Source organism: Drosophila pseudoobscura, chromosome 2 (genome assembly GCF_009870125.1).
Source record: "Drosophila pseudoobscura strain MV-25-SWS-2005 chromosome 2, UCI_Dpse_MV25, whole genome shotgun sequence".
NCBI classification, from domain to species: Eukaryota; Metazoa; Arthropoda; class Insecta; order Diptera; family Drosophilidae; genus Drosophila; species Drosophila pseudoobscura.
Genome location: NC_046679.1, coordinates 12,831,492 through 12,850,609, shown reverse-complemented (window position 1 = coordinate 12,850,609; position 19,118 = coordinate 12,831,492). Strand labels below are relative to the sequence as shown.

The 19,118-nt window shown below is 48.1% G+C and overlaps 8 protein-coding genes across 13 annotated transcripts; 5 read left to right on the top strand and 3 right to left on the bottom strand.

Annotated features, from left to right (window-relative positions):
• The first annotated feature begins 325 nt into the window (after window positions 1-325).
• Window positions 326-2,507, top strand: LOC4801510 (uncharacterized). Its single transcript, XM_001358552.4, has 3 exons — window positions 326-1,182; window positions 1,245-2,117; window positions 2,184-2,507. The coding sequence occupies exons 1-3, from the start codon at window positions 591-593 to the stop codon at window positions 2,411-2,413; spliced, it is 1,695 nt and encodes a 564-aa protein (XP_001358589.2). The 5' UTR covers window positions 326-590; the 3' UTR covers window positions 2,414-2,507.
• Window positions 2,440-3,942, bottom strand: MED6 (mediator complex subunit 6). Its single transcript, XM_001358551.4, has 4 exons — window positions 3,261-3,942; window positions 3,031-3,205; window positions 2,860-2,965; window positions 2,440-2,797 (listed from the first exon to the last, which is right to left on the bottom strand). The coding sequence occupies exons 1-4, from the start codon at window positions 3,461-3,463 to the stop codon at window positions 2,505-2,507; spliced, it is 777 nt and encodes a 258-aa protein (XP_001358588.3). The 5' UTR covers window positions 3,464-3,942; the 3' UTR covers window positions 2,440-2,504.
• An 80-nt stretch (window positions 3,943-4,022) lies between these two features.
• Naa80 (N-alpha-acetyltransferase 80) lies at window positions 4,023-6,396 on the top strand. Of its 2 annotated transcripts, XM_001358550.4 has the most exons (3): window positions 4,023-4,423; window positions 5,051-5,165; window positions 5,254-6,396. In XM_001358550.4, exons 2-3 carry the CDS (start codon window positions 5,133-5,135, stop codon window positions 5,755-5,757), a joined length of 537 nt encoding a protein of 178 aa, XP_001358587.2. In that variant the 5' UTR covers window positions 4,023-4,423; window positions 5,051-5,132; the 3' UTR covers window positions 5,758-6,396. The 2 variants fall into 2 exon arrangements, with proteins under 2 accessions (XP_001358587.2, XP_003736534.1); XM_003736486.3 differs by lacking the exon at window positions 5,051-5,165 and having other exon boundaries at window positions 4,027-4,423.
• Window positions 6,397-6,902: 506 nt separating this feature from the next.
• Window positions 6,903-7,912, bottom strand: LOC4801507 (flavin reductase (NADPH)). Its single transcript, XM_001358549.4, has 2 exons — window positions 7,682-7,912; window positions 6,903-7,628 (listed from the first exon to the last, which is right to left on the bottom strand). The coding sequence occupies exons 1-2, from the start codon at window positions 7,752-7,754 to the stop codon at window positions 7,087-7,089; spliced, it is 615 nt and encodes a 204-aa protein (XP_001358586.2). The 5' UTR covers window positions 7,755-7,912; the 3' UTR covers window positions 6,903-7,086.
• Window positions 7,913-8,029: 117 nt separating this feature from the next.
• Window positions 8,030-10,575, bottom strand: Whamy (WHAMM and JMY related). Of its 3 annotated transcripts, none has more exons than XM_003736485.3 (4): window positions 10,455-10,575; window positions 9,336-9,779; window positions 8,398-9,270; window positions 8,030-8,334 (listed from the first exon to the last, which is right to left on the bottom strand). In XM_003736485.3, the coding sequence occupies exons 2-4, from the start codon at window positions 9,768-9,770 to the stop codon at window positions 8,170-8,172; spliced, it is 1,473 nt and encodes a 490-aa protein (XP_003736533.1). In that variant the 5' UTR covers window positions 9,771-9,779; window positions 10,455-10,575; the 3' UTR covers window positions 8,030-8,169. The 3 variants fall into 3 exon arrangements, with proteins under 3 accessions (XP_003736533.1, XP_033236679.1, XP_001358585.2); XM_033380788.1 differs by having other exon boundaries at window positions 10,468-10,551; XM_001358548.4 differs by lacking the exon at window positions 10,455-10,575 and adding an exon at window positions 9,874-10,137.
• On the top strand, window positions 10,470-14,103 carry topi (matotopetli). Of its 2 annotated transcripts, XM_001358547.4 has the most exons (4): window positions 10,470-10,592; window positions 11,287-11,693; window positions 11,767-12,775; window positions 12,850-14,099. In XM_001358547.4, the coding sequence occupies exons 2-4, from the start codon at window positions 11,291-11,293 to the stop codon at window positions 13,997-13,999; spliced, it is 2,562 nt and encodes an 853-aa protein (XP_001358584.4). In that variant the 5' UTR covers window positions 10,470-10,592; window positions 11,287-11,290; the 3' UTR covers window positions 14,000-14,099. The 2 variants fall into 2 exon arrangements, with proteins under 2 accessions (XP_001358584.4, XP_015037283.2); XM_015181797.2 differs by lacking the exon at window positions 10,470-10,592 and having other exon boundaries at window positions 11,082-11,693; window positions 12,850-14,103.
• Window positions 14,104-14,328: 225 nt separating this feature from the next.
• On the top strand, window positions 14,329-15,405 carry RpS29 (ribosomal protein S29). The gene is made up of 3 exons (XM_001358546.5): window positions 14,329-14,476; window positions 14,899-14,998; window positions 15,060-15,405. Exons 1-3 carry the CDS (start codon window positions 14,415-14,417, stop codon window positions 15,066-15,068), a joined length of 171 nt encoding a protein of 56 aa, XP_001358583.2. The 5' UTR covers window positions 14,329-14,414; the 3' UTR covers window positions 15,069-15,405.
• A 121-nt stretch (window positions 15,406-15,526) lies between these two features.
• LOC4801503 (uncharacterized) lies at window positions 15,527-19,057 on the top strand. Of its 2 annotated transcripts, XM_001358545.5 has the most exons (4): window positions 15,527-16,554; window positions 17,644-18,159; window positions 18,218-18,412; window positions 18,478-19,057. In XM_001358545.5, the coding sequence occupies exons 1-4, from the start codon at window positions 16,203-16,205 to the stop codon at window positions 18,693-18,695; spliced, it is 1,281 nt and encodes a 426-aa protein (XP_001358582.3). In that variant the 5' UTR covers window positions 15,527-16,202; the 3' UTR covers window positions 18,696-19,057. The 2 variants fall into 2 exon arrangements, with proteins under 2 accessions (XP_001358582.3, XP_015037282.2); XM_015181796.2 differs by having other exon boundaries at window positions 15,529-16,554; window positions 18,218-19,057.
• The last annotated feature ends 61 nt before the right edge of the window (window positions 19,058-19,118 follow it).

Here is a 19,118-nt window from a genome sequence, read left to right as displayed (position 1 = left end):
AATTAAAAGTCCTTTTTTTAAAATAAGGTTTAAGGAAAGAGGTAAGTGTGTAACGTAGTGTGTATGGAACTTTACGTCTTTGCTGGCATGTATGACAAACATTTCCTAAATCCTATAATACCCGCTGCCCTAGGGTATGCGCAAAGGCCATTTTGTGAAAAAGAGAACAAGGATAAAATATACTGAAATATACTGAAAATATACCGTCTCATTTTCAAAAATACGGTAAATATACCGGCCGTTCGTATTTTATGTAATTTTATTCAATCAAAGAAGGCGACGAAATGAAAAACTTTCAAGTGCTGAATTAGTTTATTTTACCATATTCAGTATATAGTTGTGCCGTGTCGAGTGTGTTTCGGAAAATAAGAGTTACGAAAATTATTGATATTTATTGCATTTTTTCGAATGACTAGTGTTGGAAAATCTTTTTTAAATATTAGCGGCTTTGTTTTTGGTACAGCGTCGGTTCTGGCGTTCGCAAATTGTTTTTCATTGTTAGTGGCGTTTCTTTTAGACAAATCAAATTTACTTTGAGTAGCCAATTGGGCAAATTATTAACCAGACGAAACTAAATAACGAGGACAGTAATGGACGACTCCCGTCGCTCGATCGCGGCCAACGAGGAAAGTATTTCCATGTACTTGTCCTTTGATGCTGACGACACGCTGTCCAATGTCAGCAAATGGCAATCTGCAGTGGTCAGCCACAACAGTCAATATATGGAGATGCACAGCTCCAAGATGGAAGCTAATTTGGACAAGACTGTAGAAGATAAGGAGATGAAACGGGCCGTCCTCCAGGATCTACACCACTCGGCACTCATTAATTCTGAGCCGAACTCGCCATTGAAACCATTCGACTACTGCTTGTTGAACAAGCACAACGCTTTAAGCTCAACTCCCTCAAAGAAAATCATGGCAGCAGAGTCGCTGGCAATGCCTGTCGAAGTGGATAATGCGGAGAACAAGGAGAACTCACTGCCCGATGAGAATCCAGGCGGCAATAATTCAACTATTTCCAGCTCCTTGGAACTGACGGGTACCACCGTGAAATTCAATACTTTGAAGACTGAAGACTCCACCACGGATGAAGTCTCAATGCAGGAAGTTGCTAAGCCGAATATCCTCAACACCGTTTACCCATTAAGTGCAAATGTAGTCCTAGAGAACATTACCGAAGGTGAGCCTTGTCCCTATCCCCAGTATTCCCGTAATTCTGTATTAAACCGATCCGGGTTTCAGTGTCCAATGAGGATACGTCGGTTCTCGCTTGTTCTCCAGAAGTTAAAGATGTAAAAGAGACTCCTCCAGTCACTGATGTTGTCAAGGAAGTCTCCGAGCTGCTTGCCAAGGCTCTAAAGATATCCAGCACGATGAATCCGTCGACCTCGAAACCATTAACTTTCGAACCCACCAAAAAGCGAGTATCGTTACTTCCTAAAGCTTCTGGGACCTTGCCGCGTCCACGACGCTCAATCTTGCCGACAGGCGCTGTCGAAACGCGCACCTACTCCTTCAAACAACGCATGTCCGTTGTAGTGAAAACTACGCTGAACAGTCCATCCCGCAAGATGGGCGCAGGCGGCGGGCTACCAGTAAGCCGCCGGAGCGTTTTGCCTATACCCAAGACCAAATCTGGCATTTCGCGCATGTCCCTAGCCACCACAGGGATCAGTTGTCCCAAAAATATCATTCCAGCCACTTCGAAGGCCCCAACTCAGCCCGCATCTGATGCAGTCTTCAATTGCAAGTCTTGCGGAGCACCTTTCCGTGTGAAGAGCCTGCACGATATGCATGTTCGCATGCACGACATGGTAGAGAATGGACCCAAGACCCTAAAGAAACTAAACGGCAATCCGAGTGCCACTGGCGGGAGCAAGAATCGTTGCAAGTTCTGTGACAAGAACTTCGCCCTGGAGCGTGCTCTGCACATTCATCTGATGCAGAACTGTGACAAAATACCACCAGCCGAAAAGCGCAAGCTGGAGTTCACAGAACTTAATCATGTTAAGAAGGCGCAGCTACCTAAAATAGCTACTGTAGGTGGCGGTGGTCCACCAGTTTTGAGTGTACACAAGGCACCGCCTCTTCAAATTACAACACCAATTGGAAAGGGTAAGCTTTCAAGTTATCTAAAGACAGGATGGATCTGTTCTAACGCCGATTTATCTACTATTCTAGCTGCCCCTAATGGAGCCAAGGCCATGGGACCGCCGTCCGTGAAAAAGGCGCCAAAGAACGTTGCCCATGCTGGTGTTTACCGTACGCCCACAAAGACTGTGCCATGCAACATCTGCAAGCAGCCGTTCAAGAGTATACTGGAGTACACCAACCACTGCATGACGATGCACTCGAAGAGTCAGACCCTGAAGGTCGCCGCTAAAGATGAAGCACCGAGTGCTAAGGATTAAATCAAACATTTTGTCTTTACCCTAGCTAAGTCTTAGTTCCAGTGTACTTTAATCTCCAACAACCGACGAACAAAAATACACACTAACATAATCACTTGGACTTCTTTTCGGGTGGGGGTTTCATGTCCACACCCTCTGTCTTTATATCCAGCGGCCCCGTGGCATTGTTCATATCGGTTGCATTGATACCGCCGGGTGTCATTTCATCCCCCGCTGCCATGGGCTGCTGCTGGAGATTCTGTAGCATGGGAGGTATGGGCGGTGGAAACTTGCGTAACAATTCGGCCAGCAGCATGTCCACACGTTGCTTCTGAAACAGAGTGCCGCTGTTTTCATCCTTCACAGCGTTGGCATCTTTTTTGTCCGACTTGGACTTGTCGGACACTGCAGAAAATATTCGAATTAAACAGGAAACAGAGAATTTGCAAACACGTATTGATGCTTACAAACTTTGTTGGAGGAAAAATCCCAAGTGTATCCTTTGTTGGGGTGATACCGGGCATAGCTGCTGGCCTCCTCGAAGGCAGACTGAAGATTGACGACAGTGTTGAGCTGAAATCAAATGGGCTTAGCTTAGCCTTGGGTTGCTCTCAATAGTACATTAATGGAGTACATACTATGCGTGCATTGATGACGTTTGCCAAATCGGGCGCCTTGTAAACAGTGCCTCCAATTATGTAGTAGTCGGCAATGGGTGTCGCTTCCGAGGGATTATGACGATGCTGTTTGCGTATCACATACAGAATGGGTTCGGCCACATGCAGTAAGATGTACTCCAGTCCAATCATGTTGCTGCGAATAAAGTTATCATTAGCCAAGTGGATAAGTGGATGAAGAGCGAACCTACTGCAAGTGCTCGGGCCCCAGCCGCTGCATCCGTATCGTCTCGTTGTTGCACAAATGGTCGTAGAACGGATTGGACTTGCGGCAGAAGTAGTCCATGACAGTCTGGGGGCTCAGCGTGGCCATCATCTGGGTGTCATGCCAGGATAGCCGCAGATGGTTCTCTGGCGCATTGGCATTGGCTTGGGCCATTTGTCGGTTCGCCATGGCTGCCAAACTGCACGTGTTCCTGCTACTGAAGATGTTACAACAGCTCTTGCACTTGGCTTCGGTTTGGTTTGAGAGGCAACAAAGATAGCACGTTCTTTCGCCGGCGACGACGACGACGTTGGCAATGACAGAGGCAATTTAGTGGGTCAATGACGCAGAGCGCGCTTCTTTCCTATTTCTCAGTTTGTTTACAACCTATTTTTAGCAGAACGCTGCCACTTTTAAGCGTTTTGCAGTACGCTGATGCCTTTTTTGATTTATTTGTTGTGTAATAAATAATTTAGTCCCGCTGTCGCGTATATTTTCGCCACTGTGTCTGCTCCGAAAAACTCCGCGAGAATATTGTAAGTGAACCAACAAACTGGGAATCGAGTGTTTTCCGCTATCTGCATGCTCCATGCCATGCCATCCGTATGCACTTTTCTCCCAACAAACAAATACACTGTTTTTGTTTCGATTTTGTTTATACTCTGTTTTTGCTTGTGCCGAGTGGGCAGCACTCGCCGCTCAGCCGAGTGGGCAGCGCCGGTCTGTTTGGAACGGGATGGCAGCGCCGTCTGTTCGGACCGAGGTGGCAGGCCAGGCCAAGAAGAAGCAGCGCGCAGCTACATATATAAATGAGTTTAAAAATAAAAACATTCCGTTTTAAATCAAACTGATATTCAATTTTCCGGGCGCGCAAATTACTATACGCGCCACACACACACGCACACTTTTTGGTCAAACAGCTGGCTGACCGAGCGAAACACACAGTACCCGATGTCGCTGCTGCTACAAATACAAGCAAACAATAAGCACTCATATTAAAGTTTGTTTGCCGCTCTCACGCTCTATAAACGGTCAGAGAACTTGGCCCATTTCATCCTCAATATTGGGAACCATATCAGTTTGTTCTGTTCACTTCGTCGTGGCGCACGGGAGGAATCAAAGACACAGCAGCGACGAGCTCTCGCAATGGTAACCTATCATAAAATCAATACCAATTGTTAAACAAAGTGTGTGTACTGGTGCGTGCCCAGGTTGGAGGGCACCCACTTCCACTTCATTTGTACATAGGCGACTCTTGGCGCCACCAACAGTCATAGCCTTGATCATCTGCACACATCCATTATTATTAGTTGATTCCATATATTTGTGTACATATGTACGTATGTTTTTGTAGGCGGCCAGTCAATGCCGCAACGCACATAGTCTCGTGTACATGTATGAGAACGTTCTTTTTTTTACGCCTCACCTTGATTTTCGAAAAATATTGTATAGATATGTACATATATATACACACATACGTATGTTTCGTGTGCGTGCGTGTGTGCTGTTTCAGTGGCAATACGTTTTGTATTCTTTGATGCTGATTATTCCAAATTCCTGCACTCCTTGTCCTGCGCCGATAGCACTGCCAGCATTTTAGCCCTGAGTCCCAGTGGACGGTAAACTGCTGGCAGTGTGGGCATGTTTCTTTTTCTGATGCTGTCCTAACCCATACCATATATTATGTGTATTTCCTGTGTATATTACCCATAAATATGTTCAGTGTGCTAAAAGTTGGCCAGCGAAAAGAAACAATTCTGTTCTATTCTCTTCTAGATTGTTGCACCCTTTCATACCTTAAGCGGGCACAACGACAGTAGGTCCGGCCCAGCCCAGTCTCATTGTCAGTTTCAGCGATATGCGCTACATAAAACCGGAGCCGTATTATGAAGTAAACGATCAGCAGCACCGAATCTATTACAGCATCCACTCTCCGTCCGCCACGAGTATCGGATATACTAACACTATCTTACTTACAGGGGCTTCCACCGTTCAACGTTACTGGCAGCCCGTTCAATGTGGTGCCCATACATAACTATCCGGAGCTGATGAAGGACACCTGTGCTCTGATCAATGCCGAATGGCCCAGATCCGAGACTGCGCGAATGAGGTCCTTGGAGGCTTCCTGCGACACATTGCCATGTAGTTTGGTCCTCACCACAGAGGGCATGTGCCGGGTTATAGCGCACCTCAAGCTCAGCCCGATCACGGCCAAGAAGAAGGCCTGCTTTGTAGAGTCTGTTGTTGTAGACAAGAGCTACCGCGGCCAGGGATTCGGAAAACTGATCATGAAGTTTGCCGAGGACTATTGTCGAGTTGTGCTCGACCTGAAGACAATATATCTATCAACCATCGATCAGGATGGCTTCTACGAACGCATCGGCTATGAATATTGTGCGCCCGTCTCCATGTACGGGCCGCGTCACTGCGAGTTGCCCAGCTTACAAAATGCCAAAAAGAAATACATGAAGAAGGTCTTATAGACATCAACGCCAGTAGTAGCAGTGAGATTGGCTACGTTGAACAGTGCCGAGCAGGAACAGCAGCAACCTGTGGCCGTTAACTAGTCAAATTTGGTAAAAGGTTCACCTGCCAGCAGCTGTGCCGTAGTCTGATCGCATTTTACCAATTTAGGGGAATGTGCCACAATGCCACACGCGCATTGGTAGTTGCAGCATAAGCTTTTGATTCCATTACACCGATAAGCAATATTCATTTCATGATACGCTTGTGTTGATTTTTGAATAATACTTTCCGCGTGTATTTTGTAAACTTTTTGGTTCTTTTTGTATGACAAAAGTCAAACCGATTTGTTTTGTTTTTTTTTTTTAATCCGTTTCTTTAAGGCATGGTACTACAGATGTTATCCTAATCCTAAATGAGGTATTTGTATGTAAAATAAGTTGTGTGAACTTCTGATGATGTGTTACTAGTGTTTGCTCAAGCGTGTGCATAATTGCTTTCTAGACGAATAACTACCTGCCTATGATGATAATAAGCTAAGAAAATAGCTCAAGTATCTTCCAAACGAAACATAGCATAGAAACATATCGAAGCCCTAGCATTAAGCACTCAACGAAGGCAATAACTTATAATAAAGATATGTACGTAGAAATTGTAAATGCCAAAAAAGTCTCAAGTCTGTTCCTGGTCGGAAGTCCCCGTCTCACGGCGGAAGCATCTGCCTGTATAATGAATTATGTATGCACATCAGACCATCGTCTGTTCTGACAAGTTCAAGTTCACGGTTGCGACATCTATGAATTGATGGTCTGCTGGTGTGTGGCGTTATTTTTATGCAGCTATATTTGACGGGGGCCCGCTAGCATGTCGGTCGGCTGCCCAGCGAGCGTCATGCAAAATTCTTACACAAAAATAAACACCAGCATGATGTAAGGGGCGAAGAGAGATCTCGACTGCCAGAAAACTGTCGCGAGTCTCTCTCTCTCTCTGTGGCGTACGCCAATTGGTTCTTGGCATTTCTCTGAAAGCGGAAGCTGTTTTGGCCTGGGGTTCTACGGGTTTTTTATGGTTACACATTTTTAAAATACCTGCCCGTCGTTTAATGCGACAGGTGCTAATGTTTTCAAATTCTAAGCGTTCGATGCCAACTTGCACGTAATTTCAATTAAATTATTCAAAATGGAAAGTTTTATTGTGCGTTCGCTCACATTACATATAGGTATGTACTTATATAGATGGTTAGTTTGACTTTAACAGGCTTGAATATGAATATTCTAGAAATCCGAAATGATTTCGCATTTATATGCACAGCAGTCGGATTTGTTTTTGATAATTTACGATGGATTGCTTTAGGCACTTTTTGGGCTTTTGCCAATGCCACAAACCTTTCCATAATGCTCCGGCTGGTCCAGGCTATCAACAATGAACTTTCCTAGATCGTATTTGGAAACTAGACGTCCTGGTGCCTCGTCGTAAACCACGGTATACCCACTGGCCGGCTCGTCGGCAATGTGCGGTGGCAGAATGGCAATCCAATCCAATCCCGAGGCCTTTGTCAAATCCAGCATGCGCTTATGTTCCTCGTTCAGGCGGTGAAATACAGCGGGCACCTCGTTAAGGGGACGCCACAAGAACGAAGACATGACAATGGAGAACTTGGTGAGCTTTTCCTCCTTCATTGCCTTAATGAGGTTCTCCGTGCCACGTGATAGTTCGGTGGTGGCCTCCAGTTTGTTACGGGTGCCCAGAACAACACAGACGCCATCCACGCCGTCAATCAAGCGCTTTACATCATCGTAATTGGTGGCATCGCCTTTCACCAGTTGAACTTTGGATTTGAAACGTTCGGGCACAGTGGCCTCTGTACGATAAAGTAGGCGCACCGTCAGACCTGCAAGAATTGATTCGTTTAGGGTCAAAGCTCTGAAGAATTAGAATACCTACCTTTCTCTATGGCGTGGTCTACGGCACACTCTCCGGTCATGCCGGTGCCACCAATAACTGCAATGCGTTGCATAATTCAGACTCCGTACTTCTCAATGGCACTCTGCGCGTTTTCCCAAGTCCACACTTGTTGCAATTCACTATCAAAACTGCGCAAATGCTAGTTATCCAGCAAGAAAGCAAATCAGAAATAATTCCAGTAGTTTCGTGTTCCCACCTGAGGGACCGGCGTCAGCTGATTGTGGCTTTGCACACAAGCAAAAAACAACGCACATACGAGACTTGTTTTACGAGTATGTGTGCATATGAAGAATCAAGTCTGAAATAACACAGATATGCCCTATCCTATCATGGAAGTCATATTTATTTACAAAGGTTTCGTTTGTCATGGTTATTTGTATTTAAAACTTAAAATTATTAATATGGCAGCCTTGTATTTCGTCCAGTGCTGTAAAGTGTGGCGGCGGCCACAATTAAATATTTAACGGCTATGCTTGTGATTCATCGGAATATGGATTTTCGGCCGGATTCTTTGTACGTCTCAGCGTAAGTCCAAGCTTCAGTTCACTCATGAAATCCATTGCTGGTGGTGCTGCTTTTCGTTCAGGACGTGGTTTAATGCCACTTATTGTAGCTGCCTTTGTATCAACCTTCTGCAAGTGCAAGTGTGAGTGGGATGTGAGAAATTAGATCGACAATTTCAATCAATTTACTACCTTTAGTGCTACTCCATTCCGTATACTCTCCAGGAACGCATCACGATCTCCGCCCGCAGAAGCAGTGGGTGCAGCTTTAGGCAGATCTGACTTTTGGATTGCCCTTGGAGGTCCGCCCGCGGTTAAAGCTGGCATCGGCGGCGGTGGTGGTGGTGGTGGACCACCAGATGTAGTTGCAGCCGGCATTGGGGGTGGCGGCGGAGGAATGCCTGATGCAACTGGACTCGGTCTTTGCTGCGGAGGTGGAGGAGGCGCATAGACCGCAGCTGGTGCTTTGATCAAAGGTGCTGGTTTGATTGGAGGTGCAGGCGGTGGTGGCTTAGAAACTGTTGCGTATTGCACGGCCGTCATCGAGCTGGTGTTGGGCAAAGTCGTTGGCTTCGGAGGCGCTGGTGGTGGGATGCGCATTGTGCCTGCTTTTCTTTGTGGCGCAATCGTTGCGTACGTTTCGGGCGCTGATTTTGGAGGACCAGAGGGTCGCACTTGACGCATGTCAATGGCGGCCGGATACGCGTACGTATTGTTAGCTGTCACAGCCGATGGCGGCGGAGGCACTTTCGGCCTGATGACTTGATGTGGCTGAGACTGAACCTGGACGGGAACAACTGAACCAACCTCCTGCTGTCTGAATGGCGTCTGAGCTGCTGGCTTCACCACAGAAGGCATATCCATATCCGAGATGTCCACAAAGCGTGATGTGAGCGAGGCGTAGTTGGCGAAACTCGGTGTGGGACCTGGCTTCAAAATCAGTGGTGTTGGCGGAGGTGATGGCGGCGGAGTGATCTTATTGTTTGTTGAAATTGTGGCATAGAGGAGTGGCCGTGGCTGGTGTTCCTGAACTTTCGGCTGAGCCTGAAAATCCTGCTTTTTGGGCTGCGTGAGTAGAAGATTCAGATCAATAAGTATTGCACTTTTCTGTTCAGCTCGATCCCACTTACCATCCAGGTGAAGTTCGAATGGACAATCTTCTTGACGACATCCTGGCGCCGCATGTCCGCTATGTCCGCCTCCGTAATACCCCGCTCCATCATGTACTTCCTCAGGACGTTGTCGTTTGCATCGGCGTTCAGGTCGAAGGCGTTTCTTGTGCGATCCCGCGTTACGTCGCCGGACACATGCTGAAAGTTGACGGGGCCGCTGATCTCATACTTGGAGCCCTTGCTGCTGACCAGGACGCTTGTGGCGAAGCTGGGTCCTGCAATGGCAGTTGATGGCGGGGCACCGAGGTAGCGGTCCAAGCTGTTCGACGAGGAAGAGCTCTTCATGCTGTACAGACTGGCGTTGTCGGCGTAGGGCGTGGTTCTGGCTGTGGCAGCGGGAGGTGGGCGTACGGCAGGTGGCGGATGGGCAAAGACGTCGCTACTCACTTGCATGGACGGCGGCTGAAACGACAGAGAACAGCAGCATTCAAGTCAAATGTATATGACATGGCGAGATGATTGCGGAGTGCACTATAGTGTTGTTGTTGGCCATTACCACCCAATAACCTGGCCCTTTATGGCTCCTAATTATGTCATAGACATAGGCCCGTCTCTGAATGGCCGGCAGACGGTCAAGGTCGTCGGACAGGTTGGCCTTCCGTAGGTATAGCTGGAGCATTTCGTCGGTGCCACGACCCCGCACATCGAACGTCTTGCGGAAATCGAGGGCCTTGCCCTCCACATGTCTAAACTCCACGGGCTCGGAGATGTACGCGTACGAGTAACCGTCCATGCTGCGCCCAACACTAAAAAAATCGGATACGGATACGAGTTGGATACTGCGTTAATACGGTTCCAATAAGACGGCCGGCCCATCCACTGACTTGGCACACAGCCCACTCGGAACAAACTCACGGACTCCCTCCCCTGCCCGTTTCCACAGTGCGCTATGGGCATTATCTTGTAGCCAATTTACAGATAAGAAGTTTATCAATTTGGGGATTCGGATTGGTGTTTGGTCGCGTGACTCATAGCTGTCTCATCAGTCACCAGGGAAATTCACAGAGCCACCTCTCAAACGCAGTTGGTAGAGGCAGCAGCAGCATGCAGCTCGTGTCCAATACCCCTCGTAATTACCGTTGACTCGTACACCGAAAATGTCCGTCCAAGGTTTCTCCAAAGCTCGGGAAGATCGCAGACGCAAGGAAGCCGTAACCGCAGCCGGAGCAAGTTTGAACAGCAGAAGGCAGTTGGTCGGACTGATTAACGGCAGTGGTATGTCATGTTAGGCCCTGGCGTTTACTCATTTTGCAAAGCGCCTTATCTAGAGTCACTGATAACTGGGGACCAGGTAATCACCTAGAGCAGCGTCGACATCGACAGGCCAGAGCCAAAAGAAAATATAAACAATGAGCATGAGCTTTGTTTCGGTAGTGGTACTCCACCTGTCATTTTGCCTAGTATGTGACTAATGTCTGCAGACAGTGGAAACTGGTTCCAGAATATTGGGTTTGGACTGATCTTAACATGAAGGCACAACCCCCAGGAGGTCTCTTGAATCTGATCATCATGTACTAAGTAGACCATTATTATATAAATAAGATTAAGGAAGCACGTATTGTTGGCAAATCTCAGGACTTGCGGCTATACGTTCTGAATTTTCCATCTAAAGTGATGCAAATAGAAAAGTTTTATTTTTTAATATCATAGTTTATCGAACTAATTCGATTAAAGATATCGTCGATTTTGAGGTTAGGCTTTGATTCTTTCACTACTATCGTTCAAAAATATTTATCCTCATGCCTGGCATTAATTGTCAAATCATTTAGTTTTCGGATTTGGGGCTAGGCCAACATCACTCTCTAACTTGTCGGCAAAGTCGTAATTTTAATCCGAAAAAAAATTCGGAATTTTCAGAAAGTGCAAACAAAAAATATTTATTGGTCCGAAATTTTGAAACTTCTTGCAGAGCAATGGCTGACGAGAATTTTGACAGCTTGGAGCTCAACGAGGGGGTGCCCGGTGAGTATACGCTGGCGGAGATTGAAGTTGGCGACAAGTCGCAGCTGAATTTCAGCCACCTGCCGGATGCCACTGTCCTGGCACCCAGCGAGGGGAACAGCCAAGTGAAGCGAGTTCTCGGCCAGGAGGAACTGGTCCAGCTCTTTAACAGGCCACCGCCACCGCCACCCATCATCCAGATGTCCACTGAGGTGGTTCTTCAGCGCACTCTGGAGCATCCTGCGCTGAAGCAGATACTCCAGGAAGCCGACGGCCAGCCAGATTTTGATCCGGCAGCAGAGCAAATGAAAATACGCGAATTCTTGGCAGGCGTCACCAACAGTAAGATGACCACAGAGGAGTCGGTCTTTCAAGGTAGACAACTGCAGTCCCATTCCCTCTCATCCCTCATATCAGAAGATTGCGTTCTCGTTGCTCTTTCCCCCAGCACAACGCATGAGCACGGGATCGACTGGGTCCCGCATCTACAAGTGCCGTCACTGCGGTGGCAAGTACGACGCTGTGTACTTCTCCAGTCACATTTGCACATCCGAAGACGTCGCAAAGCCCGGCCATGAGGCATTCGGATATCAGGATAAGCCACGAGCACTGAAGACGTCGATGGAAATGGGAACGGTCCCGGCACCACGTTATGTTCGAAGCACCGAGCGCATCATCTTGGAAAATCAAGTACGCCTACGCCGCTACATGAAGGACGAACTGAAGTACGATGTCACCACGGGCGTAGACAGTTCGGTGCCCAGAAAGGCTGGCAAGCAGATCAACGAGTGCAGTATATGCGATCGGCAGTTCGTGCATCCCTCCGGCCTGGTGCGCCACATGGAGAAGCATGCCCTGAACCTGATCGCCCCACAGGCCAATGCGCCATCGAACCCGGCTCCGCCTGCCCCCGGCCTGGCCGTAGTGATAAAGTGCAACGACTGTGGCCGCATCTTCTATGACAGCAAGCAGGCCATGGAGCATGCCCGTGTCCATTATCCCGATCAACCGAAGTTATACGAACCACTGACGTCTGAGAACGAATCCGAAAAGAAAGATTTCTGTAAGCGTATGCTGAAGGGGGACTGGCTTTTCTTTTGTGTGCAGTCAAAGAAACGAAGTGTCGATCAGAAGCAAGAGAAGCGAGCGTTTGAGGCTGGGCTATCTAGCACCCTGATCCTCGGCAGCGTGCTGCAATGCGAGTTCTGCGAGTACGTATTTGCGGATATTGAGAAGCTGCTTGTCCACTCGGCCGCTCACGTGGCGGAGAGGCGCTTCGAGTGCACCGCCTGCGGCATTACAATGAACACGACCAAGGAGGCCAGTGTCCATTTCCAGACGGAATGTATATTCATGCGCGAGGAACTCAAGCGGCTGGATGTCTCTCTGTTTCGGTACTTTGTGTGCAATGTGTGCGAGCAGAAGTTCTCCACCGCAGACCTGCTGCAGGAGCACCGGTAGATGTCGATCCACTTCCCTATCTCATTCCATTCCCTTTCATATCAAATTGTCCTTCTCTCCAAACTCCTAGATACATCTACTACCATTACTTTCCACGCCTCACCGCCGACGGCAGTACGCTTGTGCTGCCCTGCGAATATTGCGATGCCAACTTCACGCATGCCCACGAGGTGGAGGAGCATAACCAGGAGAAGCATCTGAACAGGAAGAGGCGCGAAAAGGAGACGCGCACCAACGGCCCCAGCTATGGCAACGGCCGCCTTCGCCAATACCTGTGCGACGTCTGTGGAAAGTCGTACACTCAGTCCAGCCATCTGTGGCAGCACTTGCGCTTCCACCAGGGTAAGTGTCAGCTGTGTCAGCGTAGTCCCTGGCCGATCACCAGCTCTCCCGTGGGCCTGACAGGTGTCAAGCCCTTCGCCTGCCAAGAGGCCAATTGCGATAGGAAGTTCACCATCCGTCCGGACCTCAACGATCACATCCGCAAGTGTCATACTGGAGAGCGACCGTATCATTGCTTGGTGTGTGGAAAGCGCTTCCTCACCGGCTCCGTCTTCTATCAGCACCGTCTTATACATCGCGGGGAGCGGCGCTACGAGTGCGATGAGTGCGGCAAGCGGTTCTACCGAGCCGATGCCCTGAAGAACCACCAGAGGATCCACACTGGCGAGAAACCATATAGCTGCCTCTTCTGCACAAAGACATTTCGCCAACGCGGAGACCGGGACAAGCATATACGCGCACGACATTCCCATTTGGATGCCAACTCGCGTCTTATGATGCAGATGCAGAAGTTTCAGCTGGAGTCGGCGCAAGCAGCAAAGGCCAGAATCCGGCAGGAGCAAATGGGCGACGGTGACAGCTACTCGGCGGAAGCATCAGGATCACACGTCGGTCCTGAGGAAGATGGTCCAAACAATTTCGCTACGGAAGAACAAGACGGAATGTATTGCGATCCAATGGATGGATTCACTCCAAGCCAATTTGAGATTCAGCAGTGTGTGGAGGAGGCTGAGCCCACGCCAATGAATGAAGACGTAGATCAAGAAATAATTGTGTACGAGAGCCCAGAGCCGACTGTGACAATTTCTTATGAACCAAAGCCAGAACCACAGCAAATGAAACAGGAGATTCCAGTGAAACCCGAAAGACCAAAGCGTAAAATTGTAGTGGTTAAGAATAATCCATCTCTACCGTTTTATCCAAATTCGTACATGTAAAATAGTGTAAATATGTTTATGTATGCTTTTTATTTAAAATAAGCCGCTAAATCGTTCTGCGGCTCGAAATATAAGTGCATGCGGTTATCGCACAAAAGTACCGATATGATTTTTGCAACTACCCTGTTCATCGCCGATTTGATCCGAACTGTGAAAAACAAATCTGTGTATGATAAATCCCACAAATATATCCATATTCATATCGCCAGACAAAAAATATCACCTACAATCTTAGTATCAGCTAAAATATATATTTATCCTTCTTTCTTTTAATTTTTCTTTGGTATATTTTCAAAATGAGACGGTATATTTCGGTATATTTCTAACGGTCGGACCGTATTCCTAACGATAACTCGGCACAGTTGACACCTCTAGTTCCTTCTTTCTTTTCGATTTTTCTCGTATAGACGCCAACATGGGTTTCGCTACTCTCTGGTACTCTCATCCACGCAAATACGGCCAAGGCTCCCGATGCTGGTAAGATTTGGGTCGCCCGTGATCTGGCGCATCGAATAGTGCATAACTTGTTTAAATGCTTGCCCCGACTCCCCGTATTTTTATGATTTTCGCATGCCTGTAGAAAGTGAGGTTAATCACGCCCAGTTCTTGTTGCACGCATGGCACTACCATATTTGCTATATTTTGTATTGAATGTGAATTCGTTGCTGAATTAAATGCTAAATGGTATTTGCCCCCGGTTGAGTACGGAAATATGTGTTTAAACATGTTGGACAGTTTCCTTAATGAAGGGTGGCCAAAGTAAAGTTGCATGCGGCACGGCGTCATTCCTGAATAGAAATGGTGCAGCCGACTGCAGCGATAGCTGTGCTATTAACTTTTGCCAAATCTCAATCAATCTATGCAAGCATAGAATCTACTTATGACTTGTTTAATTCCAGCCGTGCCTGCTCTAACCGTCACGGTCTCATCCGCAAGTACGGTCTGAACATCTGCCGTCAGTGCTTCAGGGAGTACGCCAACGACATTGGCTTCAAGAAGGTTAGCATTCTATTACAATAACGTTTCTATTATCAAAAAACTAATCTATGTTTTCTTACAGCTGGACTAAGCGTCACTTCTTGTTTTAGCGCGCACTAAGCATGTCTAAAAACAACATTCGTTATATTAATATAATCAGTCGCCATCAGTGCGGAGGGGACTGCGTAAATTAATATGCCAATATGCTGCACCACACCATTTGATCATTTGGAGATTTAAAGAACAAGAAAGCTGTCAGCGTGTGCACTGTGAATAATTGGAGACAACTGATTCCACAACATCATTTTCAACAAGTACAACTACGCAGGAACACGTATTTTTACATTCAACACTTAATAGAAAGGGTCTTTGTTCAAATACTAGTTGTTTAAATCGCCGTCTGATTATACCATAACAAGAACCGAAAACCACTGTGTTATATTTTGACTCGGCTGTGATACACTCCAAGGCAGCAGAAGCTTTAACCAACGTAATCAGAGCACGCAATCGACTAGGAGATCCAGATCTAGGGCCAGTTCCAAGCGCTCGTACTTATCAATTCACGATCTTTAAATCAGGTGCCACCAATTCAAAGCATGAATTGAGCTGATCGTCTGAAATGAAGCTGCTGTCTGCTATCTGTTTCGGAAATATCTGTGTTGATTAATAGCTGAGGTGAAGAATCGAAAGTGCATTGAAGGAAAGCTAGTTAAGCAGGACACCATCCTTTCTTGAAAGCCGGAAGCAATATCGTGCTCTGAAGCCTGCATTTCCTTGTTAGTGGGTTAGTGGCATCCATACCGCCTCACCAGCAAAAGCAGCATGCACCGCCAAGCGACTGCACATTAGCCCAAAAGCAAAACAAAATCCCAAAACCAGTTTCGTTTTGGCCGCCCCACTGCGGTGCTAAAGAGCGGGTCAGCCCCACAGCTTTGGCTCTCTTAGCTGTGCTAGCAGCGCGATCTCAGCTGGTTTTGTTGTCGGAGCTGCCGAAAATTACAATTTTTGCACATTCGCCAATTGGGGTTTTTGAGTCTGACGCGGTTGCTCGGTGTCTAAACAACGTTGCGCGCTGTGTTACCCGTAGTTTACACAATTCCGATTTGCGTTTGGCCGAGAAATGTGCGTTTAGCGTCTCATTTAGATTTAGACACCAACGGGTGCGACACTTTGAAGAAACTCGCATCGAGAGGTCGTTGCCAGCTTCGTGACCTGCTTATCCGAGATGAGATTGCTTGTGCTGCTGTGGCTGCCGCTGCCATTTCTAAGCAGCCTCTACCTGTGCATCGGTTATGCAACTGCCACCAAGGTATCTACCCCTCGAGGGGTTGCACAATACAGGCTCCCGCAACCCGCGCCTGCACTAGTGCTGTCAGACAGTGAAGCTGTACAAATGAGGGCGGGAGGAGCAGCTGGGCGGAATGATACGAGCCAGGCAAGATCTCAGACGGCATCGGACCAGCGTAGGCGCACACAGATTGTCCGGCGACGCAGGCCGGTCAATCGAAACTCCAGCACGTCGACCACCACATCAACGACATCCACAACAACCACGTCGACCACGACGAGTACAACAAGTGAGTGGGATTGGCGAAAACTGCAGCTGGACTTTAGCACTGGTGTCCATGTGCAACTAACCATTGGCCATTCGTCAAGAAAACTAGTCGAAGATGCTGGCACTGACCTAGCTTTCGGTGTCGGTATGGGTTTCGCTTTTAAATTGAAATTGGCAACGACAAGAGCGAAACAGAAGTGGTCTGAGGTTGGGTTGAGGCTGGGGGACACTGACAGCCCGCATACCCTCGGTGGATAATCATTCTGTTGCCTAGGGAGGGGAGCAATCCAAGCCGTATGCAAAACCTGATATACCCGTTCGAATGAGCCATAACTAGTTGAGTTGTTGGTGCTGGTGTCTGGTGCATAGGTTAAGTGCCGTGCCATAGCCAATAACTGGAGCAGCGATGCTTTCGAATTTGCTTTACTGCTGCAGCAGGAGACCTTGATAGCTTCGCGAGAGACAAGGCCGCGGATTGTTGGGGCCTAAGGCCTTTGATAATTTGCCTGATCGCGACCAGCAGCATATTTCGACTTTAGAACTTTTGTAAGTGCAATGCCTCAGCGCCTTAGTTTCCCTTCACCCTAATGGATGACGCCCTGAACTTGGCATGCAATTAAAGTGTTTTTATTTTACGGAAACTGTGGGCTCGTAAAGTGTCGTTGGGCACTGATGCTCGTAAAACTAATCGAGGCAAACGCCCTGCTCCTCGGGTCACGTCACTTCCCATCCGATTCGTTCGAGTCTAAATTGTTGCAATGGCAGACCACGTAATTGCAATGGGAATGGGACTGTTGCGAGTGGGGTGGGTGGGAATCCATAGATACGATTCGTTGGCCAACAGACCACCATGCAATTGTTCACGAATCGTGGCGGTGGTGGAGCATGGGGAAGCAGGCGGGGGAAAAGGCAACCAAACAAAATAGTAGGTATATTAAAACGCTCTTTATGACTGGCGGGAACTGCGCTTTACTTGGCCTATAGTACGAATAATGTCTGCTATTTGGAGCAGAAATACTACTACGGAATGGCCATTGAGCACATGTGAAATCACCTTTCCATATCTCTCCACCTCTCTCTCTCTCTCTCTCTCTGCCTGTCTCTTGCACAGCGGCCCGTCCCAGCTTGGCCAATGGCTTCAATTTCTTCAATCCGAGCTTCTGGAGCTTTGGACAGCAGAGTCTGGTTGCAGTTCGGCCGCCAACCAAGCAACCCCATCCGCCCAAGAAGTTCAGTTCCAAGGAGGAAAAGATCAGCTATCGAAAGCCGCCCAAGACCACCATTAAACCCAGATCCAGCCCTACCACAAGGACAGCCACAACCACAACTACAACTGTGAGGCCATCGACAGATGGACCGTTCCGTATTGCTCTGCCCACCCTGACATTTTCCAGCGGCGAGGGCAAGGAGCGGGATAGGGAGAAGGAGAAACGAGCTGCCGCCGAGCTACGGCTGCGCTTTAACTGTCCGCGGGAAAACGAGGTGCGCTTCCAGCTATTCCCGAAGATCTGCAAGACGGACAAGGACTGCGCTGTCTGGCAGCGGGACGAGCTGTGCTGCGACATCTTTGGGGCCAGCAGCTGTGTGTCTGGAGTGGCGAAGCCCCTGGAAGAGGCGGTCCATGCACGTGAGCTCAAGGCTTCCTTCGGTGTACGCCCAGCCATTAACGGAGCTTTTTCCTTTAGCCATACTCGGCCTGATACCTCGCAAGTGCCCCACCAGGCCGCTGGCCGAGCTGTGGTGGGATGTCCAGGAATGCAGCACGGATATGGACTGCTGGCCAAGAGTCTGCTGCCCCGACGGACGAAGACGGTACTGTCGCACCTCCCAGCCAGAGCTGGAGACTGCCCCGGCGCCAGTCAAGCGTTCCTTTGACTATCGTGAGTGTTGGACTAACTTTGGAATCTTGCGAGTATCCGATAATTATGAATCTTCTTTGTTGCAGTCACCGAGTATCTGGAGTGCACTGCCCCGCCGCCACCAATCTTTGATCTCCACCCAAAGGCGTGTACCTCAACGCTGGACTGTTTCCCGAACGTGTGCTGCCAGGAGGCGGGTCTCCGGCACTGTCGTCCGCCCAAGAAGTCTGTGCTCACACTGATGGCCAATTTTCTCAATGTGGACTTCGTGAAGCGACTCACACAGAACATTGTTATCAAATAAGCCCGGCACTTTACACCCAGTGCCACCAATCGTATGTGTACCTTATGTACGACGTATGTACATCGTTGTATATACAGTCGGATCTGCTCTGTGTGAGTGCACCTTCGTTTCAACAATTTCAGAACTGCCGCCGTGATATCTCGCTCGTATTTGTTTACCTAAGTTGATAAACACACAACAATATGTACACACAATATACATACATATGTAGACATACTGCGCATTATGTATACCGAACAGTTCAGTTCCATTCCGCGTCTAAGCCTGTACCGAGGCGTCCTAGTATTAGATGTAGCACATACACACTTCTTAAGTTTCTTTCGTAGGCTTATACAAAATAAAACACCATTATTCGTACACTACAACTGTGGTTAGGGTTGGGGAGGGTCTTTGGTTAGCATCGTACCCGTAACCCCGGGTCAA

Excerpts from the sequence above, each read along its gene's own strand:
- LOC4801510 (XM_001358552.4), top strand. The coding sequence starts at position 591 with ATGGACGACTCCCGTCGCTCGATCGCGGCCAACGAGGAAAGTATTTCC. Across the intron at positions 1,183-1,244 it reads CCTAGAGAACATTACCGAAG|TGTCCAATGAGGATACGTCG; the intron begins GTGAGCCTTGTC and ends TCCGGGTTTCAG. Across the intron at positions 2,118-2,183 it reads TACAACACCAATTGGAAAGG|CTGCCCCTAATGGAGCCAAG; the intron begins GTAAGCTTTCAA and ends CTACTATTCTAG.
- MED6 (XM_001358551.4), bottom strand. The coding sequence starts at position 3,463 with ATGGCGAACCGACAAATGGCCCAAGCCAATGCCAATGCGCCAGAGAAC. Across the intron at positions 3,206-3,260 it reads CTGGGGCCCGAGCACTTGCA|CAACATGATTGGACTGGAGT; the intron begins GTAGGTTCGCTC and ends CTTTATTCGCAG. Across the intron at positions 2,798-2,859 it reads TTTTTCCTCCAACAAAGTTT|TGTCCGACAAGTCCAAGTCG; the intron begins GTAAGCATCAAT and ends TATTTTCTGCAG.
- Naa80 (XM_001358550.4), top strand. The coding sequence starts at position 5,133 with ATGCGCTACATAAAACCGGAGCCGTATTATGAA. Across the intron at positions 5,166-5,253 it reads AACCGGAGCCGTATTATGAA|GGGCTTCCACCGTTCAACGT; the intron begins GTAAACGATCAG and ends TCTTACTTACAG.
- LOC4801507 (XM_001358549.4), bottom strand. The coding sequence starts at position 7,754 with ATGCAACGCATTGCAGTTATTGGTGGCACCGGCATGACCGGAGAGTGT. Across the intron at positions 7,629-7,681 it reads AGACCACGCCATAGAGAAAG|GTCTGACGGTGCGCCTACTT; the intron begins GTAGGTATTCTA and ends CAATTCTTGCAG.
- Whamy (XM_001358548.4), bottom strand. The coding sequence starts at position 10,110 with ATGGACGGTTACTCGTACGCGTACATCTCCGAGCCCGTGGAGTTTAGA. Across the intron at positions 9,780-9,873 it reads AAGGGCCAGGTTATTGGGTG|CCGCCGTCCATGCAAGTGAG; the intron begins GTAATGGCCAAC and ends CTGTCGTTTCAG. Across the intron at positions 9,271-9,335 it reads ATTCGAACTTCACCTGGATG|CCCAAAAAGCAGGATTTTCA; the intron begins GTAAGTGGGATC and ends CTACTCACGCAG.
- topi (XM_015181797.2), top strand. The coding sequence starts at position 11,291 with ATGGCTGACGAGAATTTTGACAGCTTGGAGCTCAACGAGGGGGTGCCC. Across the intron at positions 11,694-11,766 it reads AGAGGAGTCGGTCTTTCAAG|CACAACGCATGAGCACGGGA; the intron begins GTAGACAACTGC and ends TCTTTCCCCCAG. Across the intron at positions 12,776-12,849 it reads GACCTGCTGCAGGAGCACCG|ATACATCTACTACCATTACT; the intron begins GTAGATGTCGAT and ends CCAAACTCCTAG.
- RpS29 (XM_001358546.5), top strand. The coding sequence starts at position 14,415 with ATGGGTTTCGCTACTCTCTGGTACTCTCATCCACGCAAATACGGCCAA. Across the intron at positions 14,477-14,898 it reads GGCCAAGGCTCCCGATGCTG|CCGTGCCTGCTCTAACCGTC; the intron begins GTAAGATTTGGG and ends GTTTAATTCCAG.
- LOC4801503 (XM_015181796.2), top strand. The coding sequence starts at position 16,203 with ATGAGATTGCTTGTGCTGCTGTGGCTGCCGCTGCCATTTCTAAGCAGC. Across the intron at positions 16,555-17,643 it reads GACCACGACGAGTACAACAA|CGGCCCGTCCCAGCTTGGCC; the intron begins GTGAGTGGGATT and ends TCTCTTGCACAG. Across the intron at positions 18,160-18,217 it reads GGAAGAGGCGGTCCATGCAC|CCATACTCGGCCTGATACCT; the intron begins GTGAGCTCAAGG and ends TTTTTCCTTTAG.